This window comes from Semicossyphus pulcher, unplaced genomic scaffold, assembly GCF_022749685.1.
Source record: "Semicossyphus pulcher isolate SPU_LCO1_2020_fin unplaced genomic scaffold, fSemPul1.0.p SCAF_1, whole genome shotgun sequence".
NCBI classification, from domain to species: Eukaryota; Metazoa; Chordata; class Actinopteri; order Labriformes; family Labridae; genus Semicossyphus; species Semicossyphus pulcher.
In genome coordinates this window covers 4,197,940-4,216,803 of record NW_027211603.1, presented here as the reverse complement: position 1 = coordinate 4,216,803, position 18,864 = coordinate 4,197,940, and the positions used below count along the sequence as shown (strand labels likewise).

Here is an 18,864-nt window from a genome sequence, read left to right as displayed (position 1 = left end):
CACTACCGTCCTGACCGGCTCGTAGTATGTCCTGATAGAACATTTGACGTTTTGGCAGGTCGGTTCTCCCTCACACGAACCTTGTTTTGCTCTCGCTTTCAAAGATTGCAGTCAGCCAAGATTTAGATCCTTCTTTAGTTCCTCCTGTCCTTACGCTTCTTCCTTACGTGTCGTCTACGTTAGAGAATGTCCCGGTTTCACAGAGGTCAAATAAAACTAAAGACTCACAGCGACAGAGATAGTAAGAGAACTTTTCCGAGCTGAGAAATGACTCAACCTCCTCTACCCACTCTTATGACTGTACTGGACTCAGGTCTGTTTGCTGCTTCTGTGGGTGCAGAAACGTGTCCCTCTTGCTCTCCTGCGATCGGCTTTTCTCCCTGAACGATGGTCGAAAGTTGCTGCGAAATCACAGCTCCCAACATTAGCCCTTAAACGTGACTCGTGATTGTTTTGGATTCTTAAAAATGTTCCTGATTATTAGACGAAAGGAAAAAGTCTTAAAATGTGTCGCCGTCCTCCTGAAGTAACTCCCACAAGCAGAAACAGTGAAAGCATCAAGAACAGAAAACGTCCTGCTCTCAGGAGAGCCTCGTCTAATCTCAGTCTGCCCTCGGAGCAGATTGGGTTCACGCTGAGGATCAATGGCGTCTGTGCAGGGAAGGTTTTACCCCGTACTGACAGCCACGCAGCGTGGGGGGTTCAGTTCCCTCCCCTCCTCGTGAAGCCCAGGGGACACGGTCCAGAAATGAGGACGGTAAAACTGAGCTATGAAGGAACTAACACTCCTGCCCTGTATTAAAGGGATATCTAACCAGTGACTATTAGAGAATCATTTTTCAGGCAATGGTGCAAAAGCTTGGCTAGAAACTGAGATGAATTATGTGCAATAAGTGCATGCCAACTGTCACACAGTCACAAGAGGAATTATATTCCATCCTTTCTCTGTTTACATATAAATACGCCATATTGGTCCGAATAAGACGGATTTTTTCCTCTTGACGTACATCTGAAAAAGTGGGGTCGTCTTACATTCGGGGGTTCAGACTTTTAAATGCCAATATACGTTCACAACAGCAGACGGAGCCTCTTATCTGTACGGAGCGTGTGCCCCTCATGACTGAGGCCAGCTGTCACTCACAGCATCAGAGCCAGGTGGATGGAAGATGGAGAGACATGGCTCAAAGTTAACCAATAACTGAGGCGGAGTTATGATGTCAGTTTTAAGATAATTGTTGTCACAGAGTTTAATGTCTGAAGATGGCAAGCCCAAAAAGATCAGGGGCCGGCCGTAGCGCCGTGTAGCCCTGTGGCTAGTCGCAGTGCTCCCTGCCCCCGTCCTCCTGCGCTCTCAGTGCGGACACACTGCGCGCAACTGCAATTTGCCTTCACTCGCTTCCGCCCAGCCTCGCTGGTCACTTATTGGGTTGAACTTTTGAGACTTATTGAGTCTTTTTGAGGCCAATTTTTTTTCGGACACGTGAGTTTGCGTTCAGTGTATCCACACCATCAACAACCCTCCACACTTTGGTTAAGCCTGGTCCCCCAGGACCGGGCATGCCTTACCGCTGCGTCTTAAAAATGCTAACAGTCTTAGCTAACAGGTGCTAACAGAGAAAATCATACTGTTGTCTTCTAAGCGAACGCTTTTAAGAGACTGACAGGAGAGTGTGTGAGGAGCAAAGGCATGACCATTACCATAAAACTGACTTAAAGAGCAGACGGGGAAAAACAACAGCCGCTGTGAGATGATTCCCTTTCCTAACCATTCATAAAACACTCACAAAAACGTACCACACACACACAGTCAGTGAATATATGCCTGAAATATTCACAGCGCTGCAGTTGTTCAGGCCGGTCAAGGGTTAACCCAGCCTGGGGTGAAGACTGCTGCTTCATCAGCACCACGGGGATGGAGAGAGAGAGAGAGAGAAAGGAGGACAGAGGGGAGAGAGAGAAAGTCACAGAAAGTAGGTCAGCGAGAAAACGTGATTAGCCACAAAACAAGCGACACCAGCAGCGGACGCGTGTCGTGTCCGAGGGGCCCCTGGGCTCCTGTATCTCCTCCTCACGCCATCTTCATCCTCAGCATCACGCCGGGTCCTGATTCCTCTCGTAAGCACGCCTGCCATGCTGGACGCTCTGAGTAACACTGACCGTAAAGACAGTTTGCCAAGCATGCACTTGCTTGGCTCACTAACACACACACACACACACACACACACACACACACCTCCTTCCCCTCGCTGCCTTACATGGCGTTAGAGCGCTCCCTCTCTTGCCGTTGCAGCCGTTTGCGTGGGGTTGCTAAGTGCAGCCAATATTTCACAAACACAGCAGAACAGCCACCCTGATATCCTGCTACACTGCCAGCCTGCCATCTCCTTCCAGGAACTCACTCAGTTTGGCTTCTGTGCTTCTGTTGTGCCAAACTGCGCCAGAGAAAGTATGGTGAGGCTGAAAATCTGTGGATTAATTAACCAAAAAAATCTATATTCAAAGAGCCCCCACGGCTGAGAGAACGAGAGACACAGAAACATACTGAGACGGTGTGAAGCGATGTTGCTGCAAAGATGAAATTAAACCAAAACTGAAGCCGTTACAGATGTTTCTTTTTTCACTTTTTAAATGTCAAACCTAATTCTATTTAGTTAAATTAAATCATGTTGTAATTTATGCTCAAATTACCCACAAAATTAACCCCTGACACCTGCAGAGCTCTGAACAGACATTTAGAGAGAGTGGTAGAAATATGTTACCCAGCTAAATGAGTGTCTGTGGCGACTAACACAGAAAAAATCTCAAGCGGCGCCCAGTTAGTGACGCGTTTTCCATCAGCCAGCAGTGGTTGGTCTGCCAGAGAGGGTAGGCGGAGCTAAGCGGCTGCTTTTCCGTTCTCTGCAAGCGTCGCGAGTAAACAGTAATCTACTATGGCTGAACAAACAAAGAGAAGATGGATGACTACAGATACAACTTCAACAAGAAGTGAAAATCCAAAGAAAAAGAAACAAACTCGATGCTCAGATGAAGCAAACAGTCTGAAAAGGAAAGCGACCGTCAGCCGGGAGAATCAAGAGTTACAACCGGAGCCAACCGTGGACGTCAAACATGCAGCACTGTCTGGATATCTGGGAAGTGTGCTCCCGCAATTACTGTTTATCACCATAGAGGCCGCCAAAGAGAACGAAACTGAGCTCTTTGAGATTCTCACTTTAACCACCTTAAGTTTTCCTCCTTTCACTACTTAGCAATGAGCCTTCACCATGACTACCGACGCTCATTAGAAAGAAGTCATGGTGACTAATAATTACAGAACAAAATTCCCAGATTACTGAGAGAATTATTGTGCTGCAGTGAAAACACACACATTCATGGATTGCGCACTGATTCTTTTCCAATCGAACAATGAACAGAGACCCAAAGGATACTTTCTTAAACAAATAACTCGCTGACAGCCTCTCCTCTTAGCTGTGATGCGACGTGTGCTGCAGACAGTGCTGAGAGTGTTATAAACTATGGTGCTGGAGCGCACTCTGTTGGACAAACGAGTGTGACGACCCTACAAGCACTGTTTACTGCATTGTATGTTCTGTAAAACAGGTTTCATACTGGCGCAAATCTAGAAAATTTAAGCTGTTATCAAGACATTTGAGATGGCCCATATGCACCTGATAATATCTGCCCAATGAGATAATGGTCAGACTTACATGGACGGATATCTACCAAAATCACTGCAGAAATAAACAACGATTCCCAGTAAGTGGGACAGTTGGAAAACCACGCAGGAGGCAGAGCTGTCGGTGACGGTTTAACATCCTGACCTTAGGGTTTCCTCCTGCCTCTGAACCCGGTGCGACTCTTCTCAGAGATCCTGAGCCCACCTGCTGGCCCAGCGAGGGGATGTGAGTCAGAGCCAGAGCTGTCGGTCGGGTCTGGGTCTGGGGGATCGGCAGGGCGCTGTGCACCGGTTTGGGTTTGGGGAGTCCTGACTTCATCTTTGAGGACACGAGGATGGCTGGCATCTTCTTCGGTCTCACATCGAGATAGAAGTCCTGCTCCTCGGTCAGCGAGACTCCTCGTTACCTCACAAACGATGCGGCTTTTTCCGTGAGTGTGAAGGTGTAACCAGTAAGCACCTGATCTGCCACTTGATTAGTGTAATGTGTGTAAATTGTCCGGGTCTTGGCAGCTCCTCCTGGATCACAGCAGGGGGGTTGAGCTGAGCTTCCCAACATGCAGCAGAGGGGTTTAAAACCCACCAATGCCACCTGTTTCCTCCTACCAAGCAGCTTCAGCTCTTCATGTGGAAAAGAGTAAATCCTCCGCAAAGTGCTCTGGTGACAAAAAATGTGTCAAAACTCAAATGAGATTATCCACTCTGCAAAGTCAATCAGAAATCCCACTTCTCACTCAGAGGAGTCCCCAGTCGCCCGGTGGCAGTGCGTGTGTTCACGTCCATTTATTCCCAGCGCTGAGCGTCAGCACCGGGCAAACGGCTCCTATAAAAAGGAGAGCAGTTCCTGTCCCACAGAGCTGTTAATTACACCGTCGCTTCAGGATGACAGGCGAGAAGACCGAGCTCTGTCAGGGAGAGAAGGGAACAGAGACGGAGAGATGGAGAGGAGAAAAAAAAGAACAGGCAGCAGCGACACAGCGACCGCCCGCTTCAGCGACTGCTCAGCCTGTGACTGCACAGCCTGAGACACGGCGCTCTCTCCTGCCTCGCTCCCTCTCCTCCCTCTGGTAAGTCGCGGTTAGCAGCAGGTGTGGCTTAGATCAGGACTGACATATGTGGAGAGGAGCTCAACACATCCACTCAGTGTGCCCCTGCAGCCTGCCTCTGCCTCTCCTCCTCTGTCTGTCTTACTTATATGTAAAAATGTCCATCTTGGAAAGCTTGTTAATCTCATCTGGGGTTTAAACATGCCACTCTGTTCAGTGTGATTATTCTATTTGCTGGTAACTGACTTTGACATGAACCCTCAAGCAATAAGTGACGATGTCGTGAGGAGGAAAATCAATCCTCCAGTATCCATGTGGGACACTTTAAACAATGTTGTGTTTAGGAACTAACATTTAAGGAGTAATCTCATTTAGGGCTTTGTATCGATAATAATTTCTCAATTCGATTTGATTCCGATTCACAAGGTCCCGATTCAATATTGATTTGTGTTAGGGGTATTTTGCAATTTCACTGCACCTCTAACCTGGTGCGTTATCAAAATGTTTACAATAAGAAAGAAGTGAAATCATGTACTTTTTTTTCTAACATGACCAAAACACAGCGGTCAGCACAATATTAACAATTTTATGAATCAGACAGCGCATTAACTTTTTGTCCAGTTTCAGATTTTCAGTCTGAACATCTGGCTCGTGGTTTTGATTAAACGAACTGGGCTTCAAGTTTTTGCCCACGAGATCTCACAGAGCGAAGAACATAGCCACACGAGAGTTATATGGAAAGACTGGCTGAAAATCCACTTGCAGCTAAAGCTAACGCTAACAGAGAGTAACAAACATCAGAGCAAAACTAACTTACGTATTCATGGACGCACACACGATACAAAGAGTCCATCAGCGATCACTGATGTCTCTGTAGTAGCTGCAGTAAACAAGCCTGGGCATGTCTCCCTCACTGCCGTGTTTCGAGGGAAATGCGCTGAGTCGTGCTGCGTTCAGGAGCGCTCAGAAATGTGAGTGATCGGACACGTTTTTATAATTTTTTTTAAGATCGATCTCAGGATTTATGAATCAATGTTGGGTCATTCAAATGAGAATCGACTCGAATCAGAAAAATCGATTTTTTAAACCCAGCCCTAATCTCATTTGTGCAAAACCCTGATATGGACATAATACAATATCACAACATAAGACAGTATCTACAAATGTAGTTTGTCGGGGGCATTTTCCGCCGTACGAGCAGCATGGCTTTAATTAAGACAAATGTGGGGTTGGTCCACAACTTAAGTCTCGACTTAAATATCAGTAACTATTTCAGTCAGACAACTTATGTTTGTGATACACTGCCTAATACTTTGTTGGACCGCCCTTAGCTTTGATCATGGCACGCATTCGGCGTGGCATCATTTTGATAAGCTTATGCAATGTCACAACATTTATTTCCGCCCAGAGTTGCATTAATTTTAAAGATCTTGATGCAAGAGTCTTGCCGCTGCATGAAGTCTTCTCCTGTACATCCCAAAGATGCTCAGTGGGGTTAAGGTCTGGACTGCGGTGGCCAGTCCGTCTGTGAAAATGACGTTGCATGCTCCCTGAACTAACTTTTCCGCAGGATATGTCTTCCGACAAGAAATGAGAAGCTACTCACTGCATTGGTTAAGGTTAAATAACTTGCTGCCAGCTGAAACATATTAATCACTGCAGTAATGTTCCAGTGGAAGGCTCTTACCTATTTGCTTAGTTAAATCCAGGTGGTGTAGTTTGTAATGTTTATTGCAGCAGCAGAGCGAACCTTGTGTTTGGCATCTAGGCTCGGACCTCATCACTCCTCACATATTTATTTTACATGCAGAAATTTTGAGGAGTGATGAGATAATATCTTAAACCCGCCTAGCCGGAGCCTGCAGGTGGATGCTGGGGCGGTGTTGGGGCTGAAAGTATGAGTTCAGGACTGGTGCAGGGCAGCGGTGGCAGTGACAGCAGAGGGAGAGAGCGGAAATCAGTGCAGCTTCAGTTGCCTGCCTTAACTAGCTTGCAGGCGCAGCCCCACTAGATGGACTTTCAGGACATTTTGTACAAACATTCATGATACCCAGAGGATGAATCGCACAGACTCTGGTGATCTCGTGGAGTTCCATCCATTCAACATTTACTGAATTATCGCAAAAAATGTCCATCTATCTCCATTCTCACCTCTGAAGCTGCTAATTGGACTGTAAAAACGGGCAACACACGGAAAGGCTTGGCTGGATGTCCTTTATCGCTAATCGCTGGCTACACGGGATGCCCCGAAAGTATTGTGTTTAGAAGAAGAAGACAAACTTTATTCATCCCTGAGGGAAAATTCAATGTTGCTACACATGCTACACACACATAGATCCTTAAATACACACATGCACGAACAGGGCTGCACATAGACATGTGTCTCGAGCAGCTGGGGGATTCAGTGCCTTGCTCAAGGACACGCCAACATTGCTCAGGAAGGGAACTGACACCTCCCCAGCTAACAGCTCCAATCCCACGATTGGTCCGTGTAGTGCAACTCAGCAAATATTAAGAAGCAATAATGCTAAACTAAGATCTTGAACATGGTAAATTATATCGCTAAACATCAGCATGTTAGTGTCGTCATGGGGAACATGTGAGCATGCTGATGTAAGCTCAAAGCACCTCTGTGCCTGAGCCTCAAACAGCCACTAGCATTGCTTTGGATTCATATTTTACTTAACCTAAAGTCAAATATCAGCGTCTGTACGTGTCTGTGATAAAAATAAACTAAACCACAATAAACAGAATATTTTATTCTTCTGGAAATCACTGGACCAATTCAGAGAGTCATGCTTCAAATGCAGCTACTTCACTTTCAGTATAACAAGTGCTGAAAAAGTATATTAATAGACTCTTCTCTGTGTTCCTCCCTCTGCTGACTCTACTGAGCTTTTTAAACATGAGGATGGCCAATTAGTGGACTAGTGTCAGATCAGCCTGACTCCCAGCAGGCCGAGCGAAGACTCCAATCCTGCTGCAGAACCAAGGAAAAGAAGACACGCATTTTTAGCTCGTCTCTTCCAACACCAGTTAATTTGGGAATTTACAAACAAATTTGTATGTTAATCGACATTTTTTAAACATTTAACAACATAAATCAGGATACAACCAAAGGCTAAAGATGCATTTGCTTTAGACACTGTGTGAAAACTGTATGACAACAAATATAAATCCCAGAGAGAGCAAAATTTGAATCTAGCCAAGTATAACAAAAATTACGGGCTGCAAAAATTAAGATGATCATTTTCTTGATTGGTGCTTAAAATGGTACAAACTGTTATTTCAGCACAAGTTGATGCCTTTAAATGTCTTGCTTTGTGTGACCGACAGTCGAGCTGTCCTCTCAAAGAAGAAACAAGAACAAGGAGGTGTTATGCTTAAAAATGACCTTCAAGGATGAATCTGTTATCAATACAGTTCCAGATTTCCTTCCTGTTAAAGGACAAATGGATGGCTGCAGATCCAATGTGTGTCCAACTCAATGGCAATACTGTATGTACATATTTTACTCAGTATAAGTCTGATTTTTGTGGACCGAGCCTGTCAGAGCTTGAGGCATTGAAATGCATGGTGCGACATGACAGAGAAAGCCTCTAAAACAAGCAGCTTCTGCTTCAATGTGAAAACATCACCTCAGCTCAAACTGCAACCAAGCAGAGGACGAGGTGGAATTAGAGGAAGTGAATATGAATGTGGCACACACACACGCACGCACACACGCACACACACACACACACACACTCTTCACATAGCCTTATAAGAGGAATGATTTAATCCAGGAGAGGATGTGTTTAGTATGTTAATCTTAATCCTGTTACATTAATCCCAAATTATGCAAATGCTAATATCTGATTATGATTTAGTGGAATTTGGGTTTGTGTGTTTGTTTGTGTGTGCGTGTTTGTCGAGACATGAGATGCTGCTGCATTTAAAAATCTCGTGACTATAGATGTGCAGATTTTCAAACCATTGCTCGGGTTAGGCAGTCACCAGAGCAGACACGTCTTTAGAAGTGGAAGACCTTTTTTTCATTTGCTTCTATGACTTTGAACTTGGAATATACAATATAAGATATAAATAACATTTGGATATTTTGCTGTAAGTGTAGGCACTGAGTAGTTACATTTGAGGACACATCCTAAATGTAAACAGCCCACATAGCGGCGGCGTTTTCCCTGCACCAGGACGAGGTGCTGCTGCTAACAGGAATACAAGCACTGAAAAGACGACAAGCGAAACTGAGCGTCTCATTGCTTTGTGATAAAGGGCTGTACTTGTTATATCAGACAGACTTTTCTTGTGCATTAAAAAATGAGAACTTTGCAAGTTTCCTTTTGCACCAAGCAGCAAAAAAGTATGTAGCATGGTGCTGTTACGTTAATTTGCCTCACTTGATCAAACTTCCTGCACATGCACACATCAGGATGTCAAAGCTTAAACCGGAGGTATACTCGCTTTTAACTGCGTGTTCGCGGTCCCTTTGTCTGTATGGAGGGTTGGCTGTGCACGTCCTCAAAAATTAACGCTAGGCGTATGCAAGATGCAGTGTGCACATGAACGGTATGGGCAGCGTAGTGGCCAAGGTGAAGTGGGTCATCACAGCAGCGGGGACCACAATGGAAGAAAGTTCTGAAGACAAGCTGATAGAACAAGTCCGCCATTATCCACATCTGTGTCATGTGTCATCGCCACTGCACAGCAACAAACATGCCTGTCAAAACAGTTCCATTTTAGAGGTCGTCTTGGAAACCTGCAAAAGTAAACAAGTCCAGGCTCTCCTTGCAAAACGTGCTCAGTCTGATCGGGCTCTTAATCAGTATATACCGGGCCCTACTTTGAAATTGCTTATGAGTCAGGATAACTTGCAATATCCATCTAACAAAGCAGGGCTTGCATCATCTATGATGGGTCATATGTTTTATAGAAACACTTTTTCAGCCTGAAATGATTGTTTATGCCCTAAATTACCGAATTTCCCCTCTGGGGATTAATAAAGAATTATCTTATCTAAATTCATGTGATGAACAGTTATCAGGATAAAAATGGTTGACAAAGATGCCTCTCATCTGAACCTATAATCACTAACTGTAGACTGCTTTGTCACATACTGTTCACACTGTTATGACCGGTGGTGAGTGAAAGCCAGGCTGCCTCCCCTCCCATATCCTGACATCAAAACACAGCGACTGGCTGACTGCAACTTAAAGGAAAATACATTAATCCCACCCGAGCGGCCTCATACGTCAATCTGTCATGTAGAAAATGAAAAGAAGAAAAACATACAGAGCGCAGAAAGCAAAACAAGGGAAACTTTCCTGCGATCCTCTGTGATGCTCGACATGAGGCAGACTCTGCAGATCACAGCACAGAAACAGCCATGTGTGATTTATTTAGCAGGCTTTGAAGATACCTGATGACAGTCCAGCGCAGGCTAATAATAGAGCCGCTTTGGCTGTAAATGGGCGGTATTGACAGTAATAACTAGGACACCCGCTGCCTGCTCTCCTGTGTGTTTATGCTGTGTTTCTTCTTAGAATAATAAACATTCATGTGGGGTCGATGGTGGGCGTTAGCTGTGCGCTCTGTAGCTGTGGAGAGAGATTAGTGTCAGCAGAGATGATATATGTTCTGCATTACAGCTGAAGTGCTGAATTATCAACATCAGGGTGTATACGAGGACGACAGATCCTCTTTGACATGGCTTTTGTCTTACCAGGTGTTCACACAGAAACGGGAATGAGTCATACAGATTTTGCAGGAGGGGCCAGCAGCTTCTGCTGTCAGTGAGATGATGAAGTACAAGCCAGTAGGTCCAGTCTGAGATGCATTCATTTGAAGGCTTATCAGATGCCAAAACTCTGCACAAAGACCGATCAGTGATCTCTTGTCAGTACAGTTAAGTTGCACCATTAATGTTACAAAGCCATTTAGAGGCGATGAGCATCTGTGTATGTTTGAGGGCAAATACATTCACTTTGGAGAAGAATACATTTTATTCAGTAGCAAAACGTGAGGTCGGGTTTAAACTGACAAGCTCGAAGATTTCAGTTTAGTTCTCTTGGGCGCCTCCTAATGGCGATAAACGGTAATTGTGGGAGTACACATTGCAATTTGACCGTCCACGGCTGGCTCCCTTTGTTACTGTTGTAACTCTTGATTTTCCTGGCTGACAGTTTAGAAAACTGTTAACTCGCAACACTTGCAGAGAGCGGAAAAGCAGCCGCTTAGCTCTGCCTACCCTTTACCACCTTTACTGCAAGAGCTACGGCAACTTGAGGTAAATTTCCTGTACCTCCTTAGCCGACAACGGCATATACTGCTAATGAAGCAAAAAGAAGGAAGAGCTCGGAGGAGAAAAAAGCTACAAAGAGAGCCTTAAATAAAAAGACGGATCAGACGAGTGGGAGTGTGAGGGGCTGAAGAGCGATGCAGAGGTCGTTCGGTAACGGTATCTCTTAAGGTAACAGCTAACGGTAGCACTAAGCTCCAACACCTAGAGGTAAAAAGGTGGTCCACACCAAGAATCAGACATATAACGACAACTTTAGTAGCATTTGAACGCTTTGCAAGAAAGAAAGTGGACTTGGAATAAACAGCATCTCTCCTCTCTCTCTCTGTCTTCTCTCCTCGGTGCTGCAGAGAAGAAGAACGGCTGCACGGCACACAGCAGTTGCAAAATGCACGTGCATGTTTTCCACATTGGAATGTTCACGTTGCTTACTGACACTTTAATGGATCAAGGAAAGTTAAATCTGATACATTTTTGCTTTGCTGCAGACTTCTTACTCAGAGCTTAATCCAAATGGAACGCTAAATTTGATTTGACAAAGAATATATTTAATTATTGAAGTAGGAAATTAATTTTAACTCTGTTTCTGTCCTTCAGTTATACTCGTTAAAGCACATTTTCAAATTCATTCAATTTGAGCAGAATGTCATTAAAATGTATGAATTCAAACACTGCTGACGGGGATCCATTTCCATAGTCCTTCATCCAGACAATTCTACCCCTATATTTCAATATTTATGCATCACAATGAGCTGAAAGTGCGCGCACACACACACACACACACACACACACACACACACACACACACACACACACACACACACACACACAGTCCGGTCCGTTTGTGATTGTTTTCATTAGCAGAGTTAGCGGAGCAGAACAAGTGGGCTCTCACTGACAAGAGCTTTGCTAACAGGAGCAGCGGCCTGACATTTCCACTGTGACAGCACAGGATCTACAACTTAACCTACACACACACTGGTCTGTTTTCCCCACAAACACACACACACACACACACACACACTCGCACACACACATTCATGTACGATAATGAACAGTGGCAGTGCTGCAAGGCCGGATCACAGGAGCAAAGCAGCCAAGTCCATGAAGCGCAGCGGGGATCTGGCACGGCTCAGATGACACTGAGTAACCCGCACACACAGCATACTGTCAGGACAAACAAACAAACAAACACACCACAACAACAACAACACACATACTGCCAATTCAACACAATCAGCTCAGGAGAACGAGCAGGAGGAGAAAACGAGTCGTGTTTGTGCATAAAAATGAGACAGAGCGCCAAAAAAAAACTGATAAATAGAGAGTAAACTGAAGAGAGACGGAGAGAAGAGGAGTGTGTGTGTTTCTGTTCGTATCCTGCTGAGTGTGTGTGTGTGTGTGTGCGTCTGCCCTGCTCCAGCTGTGGCACATGTGTGTGCGCGTGAGCGTGTATGTGTGTGATCTAAATGGGTCTCTGGGGCAGTGTGTGGGGGGGCGTCCTGTCACTTTCCTGTCACATGTCACCTACGCAGGTCATCACTGTGAGCTGAGCTCTGTCACTTCAGAGGGAGCAAACATCACACACAGACACACACACATCCTGTATCCATCATGACCTTTTTTAAAGGGAGATTCCATCACAACTTGTTCTTTAACACTTTTGGCCGTCAGTTCTGTTAGTGATGAAACACTGGCACGAAACACGAGCAGTCATTCCATCAGACAGGTTGTACACAAAGCTGCATCATCTAAACCACTTTATTTAAAGTTATAATCTCGTAGATCTCAGTTTCATTCTCTTTGGCGCCAGCTGATAAACGGTAACTGCGGGAATGTGTGACGTCCACGGTTGGCTCCGGTTGTATCTCTTGATTTTCCTCGCTGACGGTCGCTTTCCTTTTCAGACTGTTTGCTTCATCTGAACGTCGAGTTTGTTTCTTTTTCTTTGGATTCTCACTTCTTGTTGAAGTTGTATCTGTAGTCATCCATCTTTTCTTTGTTTGTTCAGCCATAGTAGATTACTGTTTACTCGCAACACTTGCAGAGACCAGAAAAGCAGCCGCTTAGCTCCGCCTACCCTCTCTGGCAGACCAACCACTGCTGAGTGATGGAAAACGCGTCACTAACTGGGCGCTGCTTGTGAAGTCGCACCAGACACCCAGTCTGTAATACTGCAAATCATCAGTGGGCCATAGGCTCACCCACCATTGTGTTACCTCATTCGGTGATAGATAGAGACTTAACAGACATTTATTTAGATGAAAATCTTCGAGATTGTTACTTTAAGGTAAAACAGAACACACCTGAACTGAGACTCCGATGATGAGCACAGCTTAAGACCGTGCAGCAGGTCAAAGTTGAAGCAGGAAGTTGGTGTTTAAACTGCAATGGATATTTACATCAGAAAGTTTAGGTCATTTTCTTCCAGGTAAGTTTGGCTAACCTGGAGGTTTGTCTATGAGTTATATTACTATCTGACTGTCGGTGTCTTTAATTCCTTTTTACCGCCACATTATTTTCTCTGCACTTCATTTTCACAATGTACAAAGGGAAAAATCTGAAGCCAAATGTTCCTCATGTTTATCCAGTCTGCTGTTGCGAGCACAGTCTTCTTTGCTGTTGTGTGCTGGGGTGCAGGCATCACAGCTGAGGACGCCAACAGACTGAATAAACTGATTAAGAAGGCCGAGTCTGTTGTGGGCCTGCAGCTCCTCAGGCAGGAGGAGATGGCTGAGGCCAGAATACTGGAGAAATTATTATGGTCGACGACTCCCACCCTCTCCATAACATGCCAGACAATCTGAAGAACAATTTTAGCCACAGAGTCCTCATCCCCGCTGCTCCACAGAGAGATACAGGAGGTCTCTTCTACCGACCTCAACGAGGCTGCACATGCCACACCTACAGACGCTGAACTGGACTAAACATCTTTGCATGCTCTGCCTTGAAAACTTGAATGTGCCGACATATATTTACATCTATTAGGTTGTGTTGTGTGTGATATTATCTACATTATAATATATCATATTGTACCAAGACTTATCCCTTATATGATCATCTGAAAAGCTGGCAAAACTTCCTCCTTCCTTTCTTATAATGTCCTGAATTCTAAAGGTTCCAAAACTTGAATTAGTCCTCACAAAGATAGAAGAACAAGGGCAATCACACACTCAAACACACACACATTTAGATCTGTACTTTGGTGCAAAAACAACAACACAACCTGTGTAGCGTGAACAAAAGCAAAAACACGAGCAAAATGATAAAGATGACACACATATGCACACGTAGACTACAATAACACACACACACACACACTCGAGCACACGCACACAGAAACACACAGTTTCAGACACGGGGTAAAAACGAGACAGCGGAGACAGCAGCACCCAAACAACAGTCTCTTAGCAGTAAATTGGGGTGACAGATAAGAAAAACCAGGGAGAAGTCAGCATGGCCACAGCTCCGAGGTGTGTGTGATTGTGTGTGTGTGTGTGTGTGTGTGTGTGTGTGTGGACACGGGCAAGAACTCTTAGCCCTATTTAGGTCAGAAGATGGACATTGTTGAGAGAGTGAAGCAGAAACACAATGAACTGTCTCTCTCACGCTGCATAATTAAGCAGCACTAATCAGGCTAATTAATCGCTCATTAAATACTGATTCATTTAAGGTGGAAGTCATTGTGCTTTACCCCTCTGTAATTAATACAGTCATGTCTTAGGAATCCTCTATGTGACGATAACGCTTTGAAACATTAAGCATGTTTTAGCCCCTCTGACTCGACAAAGGAGACGATGGTGAATATTTCATGAATGAATGAGGGTGACGGAGAGGACAGATAATGTCTGAGAGCATAAATTAGAGCCTCAAAGCTCAGCTGATGTTTAAAAAAAGGGCCCGAAATGACAAATGTAATGTTCATAAGTCAATATTAGCCGATCTGACCTCCTTTAAGTCCTGCTGAGAAGCTGGTGCTTGGCCTAAATATCCAAATCACCCCGCCCCCACCCAGCAGAGAGCGACGTTCAGCTACATCAGACTGTATTTCTTAGTGGAGAAACAGAATAATCAATATGGGTGAGATTAAAAAAAAACTGCATCATGTAACAGAGCTGCAATAAACCAGCTGGTGTAATGTGAGCCCCCAGGCTTAAATAGCAATTACCCCAAACTGCTGCGACACAGAACAACACTTTTTCTCAGTGACGAAATAGGACAGAAAATGGAGACAGACGAGGGCAGAAGGGGGAAAGAGAAGAAATTGAGATTTCGAGCAGAACAGGTTGAAGAAAAAATAGAAGTAAAGGAAAGAAAGGATGGAGATGTAGAGAACAAGACCGAAAAGTGGATGATAGATGGTCCTTCTCTCTGCACCTGTCCTGGTTTGATGAATGGGTTTTCCTTTGGCTGCAGAATGACGACAAGTCTCAAGACAGGACACAAATGGGTTTGTGGATTTCCTGTGTTTCCTAAATCCTACTTGTCGTCCTTCAAACTCTCGACACTTTTGCTCAGATGAATACAAACTGAGAAAATCTGAGCATTAGTTACAGTTCCATCAATAACTTCTAACTTCAAATCAGTGCTTTCCATCAGATACCGTCTCTAACTTTGGTCAGTCGTGTAATTCCCTTGTATTTATCTGACAAACGCTCTTTTCCAAAGACACCTTAAAAAAGAATCATCAACCTTCCAACTGCAGAGGTTTTAGACCAGCCAGAACAGCCATGTTGGGCCCAAATAGGACACCAAACCAAGGCCTAACCAATGTTTTCCTCACTTCCAATGGAGGCTTCACATGGGTTAGCCCAGATTGGTTGATGAAGGGCCCTTGATGGGCTCCATACAAGGCCGATATGGGTAGAAAGGAACCTATCCTCTGCCCATGTTGGCTGTATAAATGTTATGCCCAATCCTCGGCCATGTAAGACCCAACACCTGACGCACTTAAAACCAAGTATGACCCCATGTCTGGTTAAAGCCCACCTATAAAGCCCATGTAACACCCACGTGGATGTGTTGGCATCCATTGTTGTACATTAATGCCTCTCACACATGAATTTCTGTGTAACCACTTACCACTACACAGACAGGTAGAACCATTACAAACAGTAGAAACGCTTTATATTATAAGCAGACTGAAAACGTTTCTTTTTAGGCCCATTCAAGCGAGATCACACTCGGCCTTGTGCCCACGACCGATTCACAGCCGTGATGATATTCAGGACAACATCAAAACCTCGAGGGTGATTTCACTTTCATACAACAGTTATACAGGCGGCAAATAGTAGTAAACATTAACAATCAACAACAGATTACTTTTTGCTCCACCAACTCGACTAGTTCCACAACTTAACTGAAACTGGACTGCTGTTGCCAAGCAACCCAAACATTCTCCTGCACTCTGTGTCTCCAGGTTACCACAGATCAGCTGTTTTTATCACGTACATTTATATGGTTGTTTTCATTTATCATCAACCAGTGAAATAAGAGTCTGCTGTGTGAGTCAGAGGTACCAGCTTGATCAGTATTCAGAGCATTCAGAACATGTGGCTAAGGCGGAGTGATACACAGAGTGAAAAGTCTCCATATCAACACTCATGGAATGCCTCTTATCCACTCAGATTACTTGTTTTAATGTGTTTTTATGTGCCGCCAACCTGACATGGACTGCAAAATTAGCGGCTTAATCTGGCACATTAAGATGATGGACCCGAGAGCACATGTTGATTAATGTGCAATGCCTCTTCTTAAACAGAATGAACACAAACATAGGTTTGTTGTTTCCTAGCATCTCTGTTATTTTAGTAAATTCACTTGTCTCGTCCGTCCGCACACGTTTTCACATAAAACTGGGCTTTCATCAGCTTTTCTAACTCATTCGAGATGTTTTGTTTTGTCTTTTTGGCCATCATTACGTTTTCTTTTCAAATGTTGGTTACTCTAGTTTTTGATGTGCAAATTTAAACTGTGCATAAGAGCATTTTGAAGTAAATGCCCTTTAATGGAGAATGGAACAAAGACAAAAAAACTTGGCAGAAAATGTTCACTTATTTGCTGTTACTCTGTATTGTTATTGTTCAGATATCTGTTCCTGTCAAAAGGACGGCATAATAAACGACGTAAACCAGTGTTAATGGCCTGATCAGGATGAATAACAAACCAAACTTTGTACGCCTTGTACAGTTTCTCTGACACTACACAGAGACAAAAAGGTGATTAGGAGACACCAAGACAGAACTTAGATGTCTAAAAAATACCCGGCTTTGCTCCGACATTTTTCTCCCTGAGCTGTGTATTTACATGAGAATACAGCACTCATTATCCCGGCCATATATACACCCACAATGAGCCATATCCAACAAAACTTTCTAGAGCACATTTACACAACTGATGGCTCATTAGTGCGGCGGTTTGGATGCAGGAATAAAGTGAAAAAAGCGACCACTTTGCCTAAACTCCAGCTTCCTAAGATATTAAACAAGCCTTAAGCTTGCAGTTCACACAGTATAGATACTGTTTATTCAGCAGAGCATAACGAACAGAGTGTTTGTTGATGCATGCAGTCAAGAAGCATTTCAGCCGCCAGATAACATACACTGCACAGAGAGAGTGAAAACAGCTATACGGGGGGATAAACAGGGATTTCTGCGCATTTCCAAGACCTAAACATTTCTTTTCCGTCAACACATATTTACATTTTTTAGAGGCAGGGCTGACTGAAGGAAACTGTCGAGCTGGCACACCAGAAGCACGAGCTAAAGAGAGCAGAGATCACGGATTAGAGGACGGCAGAGATAAAAAATGCTAATGGGATTCACGGAACAAAGTGCTGGGTATTTTGTGCTGGTTTATCGAAGTGATTGTTTGCACTGATGCATTATTCATCTGACATACACAACAGTCAATATTTCCATTTGTTGTCGTTCTTCAACACTGAAGAAATAATTACTGCTCGACTCTTTTACTCCAACTGTGAAAGGTCAAGGAGTGTGTGTAAAATATGACCTTTCTGTTAGCTGAAGATTCTTCAGTCAGTCATTTGTAGTAATTTGTAAATACTTGAAGAAATGTCAGAAATTGACCTTCATCCATGGCGGCCATTTTCAACATGAAGGCTTGGAAACGATCTGAAAGACTGGCATATCAGTCTGAAAGTTTCCCACCCAAAATCTGTGGTTTTGTGTTTATTTTTTACTTTCAAATGTCAAAGTAATTCCGCTCTACGTGCACTGCCTCTGTAGTCAGCTATTTATATCGCTGCCCAGGTAACTAAATGTTTAAAAGCATCACATTAAGTCAATGCAGATGTAAAACTGTGGTTTTAAGGGGCAGTAAAATTTGAAATGATACTCCACCCAAAACTGCTCTAATATCAAACACTTGTTCTCTGTAGGCTTGAAAGGTGCCTGTGAAAAGAAACAGCAGCTATGGCTTGGATTAATTTAATTCATCCCGATGGTGAGAGTTTTTTACAGAGGAAAAAATCACTGATTGTCCGTACAAACATTTCACACGACTCCTGTAGAATAATACATTTCACTTCCTTCCGTTCACACGCTCAGTGTTTGAACAGTTACACTTTGCCAAAATATGTCCTTAACACATTTCAGCCACTCTTATAGTTAGCACATACAAACCAAAATACATCACGACACTAGAACAGCTTCAGTACACCTCGGCATTGATCCTACAAGTCTCTAGAACTCTACTGGATGGGTAACAATCATTCTTCCAAAAGACATTCCCTCATTAGGTGTTTTAGGATGGTTGTAAAGAGCGCTGTCAAACACATCAGTCCTAAATCTCCCATCCGTCCATCCATCCGTCCATCCAGCTGTCAT

The 18,864-nt window shown here is 44.0% G+C and overlaps 1 protein-coding gene across 1 annotated transcript in view; it reads right to left on the bottom strand.

Annotated features, from left to right (window-relative positions):
• Window positions 1-4,022, bottom strand: part of nav2a (neuron navigator 2a) — a 128,173-nt gene extending 124,151 nt beyond the window's left edge. Inside the window, exon 1 of the mRNA XM_069667862.1 lies at window positions 3,822-4,022. Within this exon, the coding sequence (XP_069523963.1) occupies window positions 3,822-4,022 (201 nt within the window). The remainder of the gene's footprint in view (window positions 1-3,821) is intronic.
• Between the last annotated feature and the right edge of the window lie 14,842 nt (window positions 4,023-18,864).